We start from the raw sequence: 11,087 nt of genomic DNA, 5'->3' as shown, positions 1-11,087 counted from the left end.
AGCTATGTCCTGGTGAGCTTTTTAGTAGGGTAATTTGAAAAACCCATGTGAGGTACACCACTCATGACCACCACTACCACCAACATTCCCCTTCTTACACTGGCCACCAAAGTAAATGCACATAAGCCCAGATATATCCATCCTGATAGTGAGAATACATATTAACCAGTAGAAAAGAAGCACCCTTGGATGATAGATACACAATAAAAAAAAACTTTGGCCACATGGGAAAGCCTTGTCACCTAACAGGCATTTTCCCTAAGGTCTGTCAAGAGGAAAAAGACAGGCGCTCAGGAGCTGCTTCTGCTTGAAGCCTGGTTCAACCACTAAACGAAAGGCTACACAAATGGCCCACAAAGGCAGTTGGTTTAGTTTGTTTAATAAACTAAACAAAAAGAGAGATAAACAAAATCTAGGCAAGCATTCATGAGCCCTACTAAAGGCCTAAGTATGCTTTTTTTTTTGGGATGTACGGGGAATATTTCATATCGGTGAAAAAATACTACATTATAATATGGCACGAAATCCTATCCTCCTCACAGTACAGTACGCGTTGTAGTTTTATTGATTAAAGAAGCTATGTTATTTTGGCATAAATGTAGTACTTTTTGAATAGGAGCTCACAAAATCAAGAGAAATGAAGTCAAAGCATCACATCACAGTGATTACCAAGATTTTGCTCCAGTGCAGAAACTTATTGACAGACAACAGAACCCAGAATAATGTACACAGTGGGTCAGAGCAGCTTCTCGTTATAGTGGAAATAATTTGTGTGCATCTGGATGACTTTTTCCATTTTCAGTGTTCTTATTTCAATGACAGCAATAAAGTTTATTCTGCCAGATGTATACAAAGAAAACGCATAAATTGTTGTGCTTTAAAAGTGAGATCCTTGTACAAAATGGAAATACTGATTATTCCCGGAGGAGCAAATGATCTACACTGTAAGTAAATGGAAAAGACTAACAGCACTGCACACAAACAGTGCTTATTATGTATTTTTAATACATAATACCATCATGGGCATAACAGCACAAGTGCCTTAAAAGACAAGGAACATTTCCGTTCCCTTACTGTAACTATTCAACCTAATCCATTTAAACTATGAATGACATTTCTCAGTATGTTAGGAGGTTATTGAATGGTTGTCTGTACAGCAGTGGTGAGCGGATGAGTCTGGCGACTCTGAGGTATATTTGGTCTACGTGTGAGAACCCTGTGTTCTATTGAGACAGAGTGAAAACAGTGGCAGGATAGAGGAGATACAGGAATGTGAGGAGTCATGAGAGTTGTAAACTACATGCATGAGCCTAAAAGTGGACATAGCCTCTGCTATAAAAGAAATTAGAAAGAAAAACGTCAAAAGAAAAAAAGTTCTTTATTTGAGGTGTTTTTGCACTGGAGCAAAACCATGGAACACTACCAACCATCATTATCTTGTGACAGAGAAACTAAAAAAAAATTAAAAATGGAGGGCGATATGAGGTGCAGATACAAAGCGTGGCTGGCTGAGCCACGGTGGCGGGAAACTCAGTGCAGGATCAGTGGGCTTTGGGAAGAGTGCAGCCTGGTCTCAGGGCCCTCACAGGAGAGTAGCATGGTCTGGGTCCACTGTGTCCATACTGGCCAAAATGGCTTTCTGGTCCTCTCGCGGCGGGCGGCGGTAGAGCAGAGCAGAGAAGCGGGCGTACGGGTCCTGTCTGGTCAACTTCCTCTTCTTCTTCCGGAGGTAGAGCGCTTCTTCTGGAGGGAGGACCTGAGAGGTGAGGGGCAGCGGGGCCTGAGAGGCGGTAACACCTGTGTCCAGAGAAGGGTTATGAGTTTACAGATGTACCATGTGGACTAAGAAATGTCTGCACCCATGCACAGAGTATAACATAGAAAGCAAAAACACAATCTAACAGGAATAAAACAGAAAAGTGTTTTAATAACCATATTTTTCATGTAGCCTTGTTCACTCAAGTAGAAACTTCAGAGTCCACTAGGGGTTAATCTGAATCATCTGGCAGTAGTAATCTATTAACAAATTATTGTTTGAGCATTACTACGCCTACTTCTCCACAAGCCTTTGCAATTAAGTATATTTAATATGACAAATGGTGTTTGAGTACAACTGACATACCACATATTTCCCCCATCTTAAAGAACCTTTCATACAGCATGCAAATTAGAATCCCTGAATGTGCAGTAAAATGAGTGAGGGTGCTTTATTACATGTCTGAAGGTCATGTCTGAACTGAAATGATGCAGACCATAATTAGGATTATTATCAGTAGTTCTGTTCCAATGGTGGAGAGTTTTTAGGATGCAGAGTAGGAACTGCAATGATAGGATGGTTATAGCAGGGCTACCATTCAGCAACTCAACACTGCTACTCACACCTTAGTTCTGTATTACTGTTGCTTGGGTGTAGTCATATGCTGAATATAGACTATGTGACCAAGGCCTGCAAAACAGTAAGTGCCTTGTGAAATATACTGAGCAATACAATTCTAAAAAAAGGTCCCTGGAAAGAGCACCTCCCAAAGCAGATCGTGCGGCTGTTCAGGTTTTTCCAGCATTTAGAGAACAATGCACCAGATAAAGTGCTGAAACGTATGGTGTACAAGTTAAACCTCACCCATTTTCCTTCTGCTCTTAGAGTTGTTATTGTTGACAGCAACCTTCTTTGCTTTCTTCACACGTTGGTATCTCAGTGCTTCTATCCTCTCAGACCCTGCAGGGCCACTCGGCATACCTCGACGTTTTCTGTGCAGAGGACAAACAGAGGCAGAACTATCACATGAAGGCAGAGCGGTCCTGTGGCCTAAGACTGGTAAGACACTGGACACATATGGCTTGGCCCAATCCTTCTCAAGTGCTGCTGTTAGTGCCAAGCTATAGGCGCACCAGACTACCTATAGATCAGTCCAAGACTTCCACATTGTCGGAATCGGGCAGTTTGTTCAGCATGACAGTTATGGAGCAAAGTTATTTGAGTGGAAAGAGAGGTATACTCAGAGCTATAGAGGCATACAGATACTTTCTCACAGTCTACAATATCTTTACAATGTCTTTCTACATCTTCACAACAGTGAAGTAAATCAGTAAATCAAAATTGTTGAAAATTTTGAAAACTCAGCTCCATATCAATATGGATAAATAAATGTACAGTTTATTAACTTTAAACAGGCATACCTTGTTACTGCAACATAATATATAAGAGACTTATAATAATAATAATAATAATAATAATAATAATAAATTATTCAATGAAAATCTAATGTTACTAAAAAATAGGAATAGTGATATTAAATAATACTAAAGTAGTACCATAGTTATAAGACTGATGCACTTTTAATGGAAAAAAAAAGGATTTTCAAACATTTTGGTTGTATTCACAGTCTTCCCATCCAAATACAGTATGGAGGCACTTAAAATGGCAGCCCACATACTCTGCCACTTACACACACACACACGCGCGCGGCTCTGACTAGGCACGGTAAAACAAGGAAAAGAGCATTTTAAAAGGGCTGTCCTTCTGCTGGGGCTGCCAAGAGAAATTAAAAGCCATTAGTAGAGGGGGGAAATCACAGCTCAGCGACAAAGCATCATCAAAAATGTGTTCATAGACATGAAAACTGTCTACAATGGGCTTCACCATGCTGACAGGGGGAGAGATGGCGGGAGGGGAAAATGGCTACTTGGGAACAGTCACATAATGAAAAATAAAACAAAGCACTCACAACAAATGTAACAAGAATTTAATCAGATATTTGTTTGTTTTTCAACTGAGGAGCAATATTTAGCAATGGCATGCATGGAATTTTGCACATGGAACAACTTTAAAGGGGAATACTCTGAAAAACACTTCACTGGGCAAAAACCACAAATAAAAAATTTATGTTATTTGCTGCCCAGAGCCAGTAGTATTTTCCCCATTACTTTAAGTGCATAAGTTGTTTTGGAAGCATACTTTCTTCATATCACTGGAAGAATGTTCTGCAGTCCAAACTTATAAGTGCAGTTTAATACAAACTTGTGCATTTAGAATTATAATAAGTATCACTGAGAGTTCTTAACAAAAGCCAGTATTTTAGTTCATCTTTATTATATTAATCATTTAGTCTTTTCTGGACATGAAAGCACTTACCCAAATTGAATTACAATTTGCAACTCAGTCTCATGCTTGAAAAGTCCAGAAAGTAAAACTTCTGTTCTCCTATTGTGACAGTGTGACAATCGCTATATGTTGAATGGTTCTTATAGTGTAATCAGCAACAGAGCTAGATTACAGGGCACATTTTTCATTGTAAACACAGATACTCCACATGGAACATGATATTGTTTTGTTCAAAAAGGATCAATCAGTTTAATAGACTTAATTCAAAATGTCATTAGTATCCTTTAGTAGATCTTCGCACTTACCCCCCCCCCCCCCAAAAAAAAGACAAAAACGCAGGCTTTAAAGCATGAGGTTGTGTTGACCGTATGATAGATATGCTGGATTTCAAAAACTAATTAGTATCTAGAAAATTCACATATGCATACCAAAGTGAGAATGCATATAGGATTCAAGACTGCAGAACTTAAATGCATGGCTACCTATAAACATAAAAAATTGTAAAAAATTGCAGGTTGGTGTAACAAACAAAAGAAATCAAGACCCACAGACTCGTATTCCCCTTTAAAGAACGAGGTGAATAAAAGCCCCACCTGCTGCCCCCCCCCTTTCAGACATGGATCCAACCCTTACCTATTGCGGTGTAGAGGACCTGGTCACAACAACGCTGCCCAGATAGCTGAGATCAATCAAAAACAAAGCAGGTAAGACTCCAGGAGTCATCAAAAATGACCAATTGCCCCTAATTGAGATGATGACGACATTACAACACATGAAAGCGGATAGTCCCTGCAACACGATTCGCCCAACAAGCCTCCCCCTGGCAGTCAGAGCTGGGGTGACCTGGGTGATGAGGTGGGAGAAAGGGGGGTATGGGAAAGGCAATCATGCGGTCAGATTACTAAGGAACAGGAGAGAAGCCCTGTGCCTGCTGAGCTGGACACGTCTAAGTCAACCTCCACTTCAAACATACTGTAAGTCATCCTAAAAAGCCTGGAGTTAGTCAAAACAGGGCTTCATTTTTACTGAGAATGGTCAATTGGGATGCACTTGTGGGGTTCCTCCTGTTGGGTGAAAGGCAGGGTAAAGCATGACATAGAATGGAAAGGCTGGAGTCCAGTGGTGGTGTTCCTCTGATTCCAAGCTTTTAAGGGGCTTTGTTACTGCATTTAAATGGACTTAAGATGGCACTTCTCCAGAGACTTAGCCCCAAAAGGTCTGTCACCATATCTGTGAAGCAAATAAACCATCTTGCCTTGGGTTGGTCTATTTGATTTTAATATTAAAACAGACCTTTGTTAGACTAAGACAAGGTGTTTTTAAGTGCTTCACAGACCTTATGAATGAAATTTGATGTCTGACATGAAAAGCAGCATTAGTGAGACTGAGAGCTGCAGTGTTGTAAAAAATAGCTCATCTATGTAGAAAATGATTTTGAATGGTTTGAAAAATGTAAGGAATATAGGGCAGTTTAGCAAAGAAGACATGAGGTTCAATGCATATATCTTCTTTTAAATTAGCATCAAACAATGCAAAATCTATTTTACCTCCATGGAAATTACACTTTTTCTTGCACGTGTGAGCAAATTATCCCTTTTAATTTGCTCATTGAGTTTAGCCAAGTTTTGTATGTCAAAATATGTATGCGTATGTATATACTACTGCACTGAGGCCTCAAGAAATTCTTATGCATTAGACTCTGATTTATTTCCTGTAAGTCCATAGCACCTACCCTGAAGCTGATAACTGGGGCGGAGAAGGTTCTGATGGAAGGATCTCCTCCTCAGTCCTCCTCTGGGTTGGCATCTGCCCAAAGACGTTGCTTTCCATGGGGGGTGATGGGGACTGAGATGGATAGCTTGTTGCTGAGGTGGCAAACGCCATGTGGGAGCGGTAGCTAGGACTTGCCCTTCGGCTGCTCTGGCCTTGAGCAGGAGAAGAAGAGGGTGAGGACCTCCTGGAGAAGCTGGCTGAAGAGGGGGGCTGCAAGGTGATTTCAGACATCTCAGGAGGAATGGGTGGCTGGACAATGCTCGGACGGGGCCTGGGTCGCACTACAATTTCTGGTGAACCATCATGGGAGCTAATGGGACTTTGGGTGAGAGGTGAGAGGCGAGACGGCTGGAGAACCACCATGCTGGGTTCCATCCTGCGAGGCTGCCTGGGGCTAAGCCTGGGAGTTAGCTCATACCAGCGGGTATCCAGGCTTCCAAAGGAGCTAGGGCCAACCATGTGAGACGCTGGGTCAGGGTAAGGCAATACCGGCACACCCATACCGTGGCTTGTGTGTCTTAGCTGCCCTAGACTCTGTGCCTCTTGCATAGGTAAACGCTTGGCTGGAAGGCCCTGAGGCCTGACTTTGCTGGGAGACTTGCCTGGCTGACTCTTTGGGGCCTCCAGCTGCAGGATACCAGGATAGGAGGGTATGTGAATGGAAGAGGTTGGGAGAGCACTAGGAGGGAGGACAAGAGGAGGAGGAAGAAGAGGTTCCCGATGAAACTGCAAAGGGTGGTGTGGTGGGAATATAAAATGAGGACCTTCAAGCGTGGCAAAGGAGAATTCAGGCCGTTGCCAGATGTCTGGGGAACGGGAGGAGGTGTGTGTCAAGGGAAGAGAGCAGCTTGAGACTGCATAGTGTTGAATATCTCCTTCACCAATCTCCTCCGGTATAGTGGGATGACCAAAAGGCCCCTCAAGTTGGTAAGGGGGTGAAGACATGACCGAGCTTAGTGGGCTGGTATCTGGCATGTAGAAAGGAGGTGGAGGCTCAGGTTCTCCAGGACTGCCCAAATAGCTGTAGAACTGGCCATGGGAAAAGGCCCGGAAATGAGGAGCACCACGGATCTGCCCTGTGGCCTGAAGCCGACTGCTTTCCATGATGGTCATACCTTCTATGGGCCTCTGGAAGCGAGGGCTGTAGGCTGGTGGCTGTAAGTAAGACTCCTGGCTGGAAGAGATAGGAGAGATCTGATGGGGTCTGAGAGTGGCCATCATAGGAGGCATGGGGCCTGGATCATCATTCTCCTCATCAGACTGTCGAAATTCGGGATAGAGGTCCGATTCTTCCACAAAGGGGAAGCCCTCAATACGCCTGGGTTTGACAGGTGTTTCAGTGTCAGTAGGTTCCATGACAAAGCGACCATCTGGCCCACGGCTGATCAACTCAATAGGTGTAGTAGCCTCAGCCTCATGCTTAGACACACTGTATTTCTTGCTAATTATTGCTCTTTTGGTCTTCTTGTATAAGGACATCTCCTTCTCCTTGGCAGGACTTTGAGGGAACTTTTTAGGTCCTAAGCCATCCTCAGAGGACTCAGATGGGACTCCCACCGAGCGGACACTTTCTGGACTCATCTTTCCAGAAGATGACCTAAAGAAAAAAAGACATGGAAACCGTTTGTCAAAATTACTTAAAGGTTAACATCAGCATCGCCCAAAGTCTGTCAGTTTCTTAATGTGTGACTGTAGCAAATCATTCTCTGCTTTTATCAGATCTTTAAAAAGAAAATAAAAATGGGAGCCAGCTGATTGTCAAGATAGTTTGTTCCTGCTGTGTGAAATATCAAATGGTCTCATGAAGTCATAATGTAACCTCCAAGCATATATCCCATATAACACTACAACTAAGGCAACTTAAGCATTTACCTAGGATCTTTCAGACAGATCATAAAGAGATAAAGGATTATGAAATCACCTTGCGTATTGATCAAGGTAGAAAATTGAAGGAACACAGTAAGTTCGTATTAAACACTCTGGCTTTGAATTAATTTATTAGCTATTATTGTTATAAATGTCTGAGTGAACAGTAGCTTACATCCAATACGTGTTGTACACTAACACTTTTTCCATTTTATACACTTTCAGTATTTTTAACCTAATGTTACCTTCAGTACCTTCACCTGTACCATTAACACTGCATAAAAGTGACAGTAGGATTTATTTTGCACGTTCATTTTGGTCCTGTCATGTGCCTGGTGATTCTAACATGGGTTATTCTATCATGTTTGTTTTGTTTAGAACCGAAGTAAAGATGTATTAACTTGAAGGAATTCAATAAAGTTTTCTCCCCTTTCTGGAAATGTCTTATCATACCTTCCCTGCCAAGCTCACAAGGACTGTTTGACCTTCTATAGTGCCTTGTCCTTCATTAGTCCAGAATGCAAAAATCTAAATTTGAACTTGAGACTATGCTCAAAATTGTATCTGCCACTGATGCACCTAGGTGAAGAACTAACTGTCTTATTCCTTATTGACTAATAATCAGTGGTCACCATTTTAAGTAGAATTTTTAAGAAGAAACAAATCAGATTCTGGACTAAGAGAGTATTTATTTGACCAAATAAGACATAACAAGCATAATCCAGAAAACATGAGATAAAATGTGGAGCTTTTCAGAGCCATCAGTTCTTTATTAGTAGTAAAAAAATTACACATGGTGGCTGAAGCTCTATTTCTGCTGAATCACTACAGCTTGTACTTGCACTTGTAATGGCTGCAGTGATAGAGCTGTGTTTCCACGGCAACTGCCAATCGGTGACCAACATTGGAGGCAATGAGGTCATCACCACGTGTAGAGACAATATAATGCACCGAAGAGTAGAATTTCCCACTCATCAACAGTCTGAGATATATTCAGACATAAAATTGGGCCAATGTAAACATCTAATTTATTACAACAGGTCAATACCTATCAATAATTTACAACTTGTATACCTAGACTTAATTTCAATAAGCAGCTTTTGCTTTCATGTTGCTTGAAAATACATTTTGAGGTAAAACACAGATGCATTGTTTTACATCTAACTGCTCTTATCAATCTGAAAATGTATGCAGTTCACTTGACTATCACAAGCTTATCACCTGCTAGACAGATGTATGCACAGAAGCCAGCAACTACAGATGTAATTTGCATACATGAGAAAATACAATACAAGCACCCCTATCACTTTCTATACATCTGAGACGATGATGTATATGAAGATATACCCCAAAGGATATGAATGAATCAAAGCTATTTTTAATTTGAGAATGACAATGAACAGATTTTAATACTATAAAGTGAATCCCTCATGATACGTAAACTCACTTATCTATGGAAAGAAAAGAACCATAGAAGAATAATAACAGAAATGCAAATTTCTTTGCATTCAGATGTAACTCATATAAATGTGACCCAGCCTCCAGACCCAACTTTCTGCTACCATTGTATGGTCGGAAAGGCCTGACAAGGTCAATTTGGCTTGTTCATTTAAGTATAGGCAAACTCACTTGATACTAAAACTCTGAATAATCTTAAAGCTACTACCATGTCACACAGAAGCAGTTTCAAAGGATGATGTACAAATGTACAGAGCCGGCACATTTGTGTTGTCCACCATAATGCGCACTGTAAGCTAAAGAGACATGTAAAATGGTACACTTTACATCACCAAAACCTAAGAGAGGAAGCATGACTGGGTTTGATGCAGGAAGATTTGCTGCTGCGTGGTTACACTCGGGTGTGCCAGGCGCGGCTGCTCACAAACAGGCAAGGCTCAGAGGATGCTTAGCAGACAAACCTGAACATCTGAAATGAACATCATGGAGTGGTCATTAAAACACTGCACATAGAAAATCCAACAATCTGACATTAACACCATCGACTCCTGAATTAAACTCCCACTTGCATTATGTCCACCTATTCTACACATAAAATGCTACAAAAATCTATTAAATCAAAGAATCGAGAATTCAGGATTATATCGCAGGCTTTACATGCAAACATACTATTGATTAGCTTTTAGAAAAAGAAGTAAAGTTCACACCGATTTTTAGCATTTGGGATACCCTATCATATGTACTTAATACCTTTTATTAACTTCTGAAGGTCATCTATATTATTTTAACACATGCACAAGCACACATCTTTAGGTAAGTGTAGTGTCATTTTTGTGTTCATGAGCAAAGTTAACTTAGTTACCTAAGCTGTGTGTCCCCTGAAATGTGGATTTACTTTTGCTGAAACTAATCTGATGTCATATACAACTTGAACATTTCTGCTTAGCTTGCTCAGAGACATCCACTCTGTGGTGGTGTAAGCTTGCAGAGATAAAGTTCCTAAGGTGCAGGAGGATGCAGAGAAGCAGCGGGTTGGCCAGGGAGAGCCAGAGAGGAGAACAAACTTTTGGGTCAACAGGGTAAGTGCAGAATGAGCCCTTCAGAAGCTCAGTCAGGCCGAGCCAGACCTGCTTCACATGAGAGGAAAAAAATTCACCTCCACACCCTCAAGCTCAAGACTAACTGAGCCATCTCTCAAGGTTCAATGTCAATTCGAGCTGAATTGACAACATAACCTGCAAAAAGTTAATGTTTATGTGCTGTCAATGTATTGTATGTTTGCCAGCCACAATACAACTACAATGTATAATGCGTACAGTTGTTGCATAAAATGTGAAGTACTCTAGCCAGTGCCCTGTTTTCATTACATAACAGCATCAGTCAAAGGCGTTCCCTCTCTTTAGATCAAGCCAGAGTGGGGATTCCATAAACCTCTGTAATCTGCATTGCCCTCTGCTGGACACATAGGACTCAACAGCTGCAGCTGTGAAGGATGGTAGGCTGCTTAGAGCTGGGTAGGCACAAATTTGTGAAACAGGCAGGGATGGAAAGAGGTTGAGGCATTTTGGGTTCTCCTGTGAGCACAGTGGGGGTGGGGGGGAAGGGGTGTCCAGCAAAAGAACCACCATGCCCCTGCCCAGTAGTGCACATGGGAGCATGAGGCCAGGCCAGCACACACTGGTGCACAAGGTGCAGGCACTCACGGAGGACTTGCAGTTGGGGGCGGATGGCTGCTCCCATCTGTCCCCTCCCAGAAGGGCTCTATGCCAGGCAAGGGGGTTAGAGGAGTCCTGCGGTGGGAAACAACAGGAGGAGGGGCCTGGGATTGGTGAGGAACAGTTTCCACAAAACCAACAGAGCAAGAGGTAAGTGTGGACAAGGGGAGGGG

General features: G+C 41.9%; 1 protein-coding gene across 1 annotated transcript in view; it reads right to left on the bottom strand.

The window, feature by feature from the left end:
* Nucleotides 1-1,363: 1,363 nt before the first annotated feature.
* The window catches only part of igsf9bb (immunoglobulin superfamily, member 9Bb), a 67,876-nt gene continuing 58,152 nt past the window's right edge, over nucleotides 1,364-11,087 (bottom strand). Inside the window, exons 18-20 of the mRNA XM_027003590.2 lie at nucleotides 5,835-7,472; nucleotides 2,621-2,748; nucleotides 1,364-1,797 (exon numbers count right to left, since the gene is read on the bottom strand). Of these exons, the coding sequence (XP_026859391.1) occupies nucleotides 1,583-1,797; nucleotides 2,621-2,748; nucleotides 5,835-7,472 (1,981 nt within the window). The 3' untranslated portion in view covers nucleotides 1,364-1,582. The remainder of the gene's footprint in view (nucleotides 1,798-2,620; nucleotides 2,749-5,834; nucleotides 7,473-11,087) is intronic.

The sequence above is a fragment of the Electrophorus electricus genome, chromosome 6 (genome assembly GCF_013358815.1).
Source record: "Electrophorus electricus isolate fEleEle1 chromosome 6, fEleEle1.pri, whole genome shotgun sequence".
Lineage (NCBI taxonomy): Eukaryota > Metazoa > Chordata > Actinopteri > Gymnotiformes > Gymnotidae > Electrophorus > Electrophorus electricus.
The sequence above is the reverse complement of the archived record's forward strand: the minus strand, read 5'-3'. Positions and strand labels throughout refer to the sequence as shown.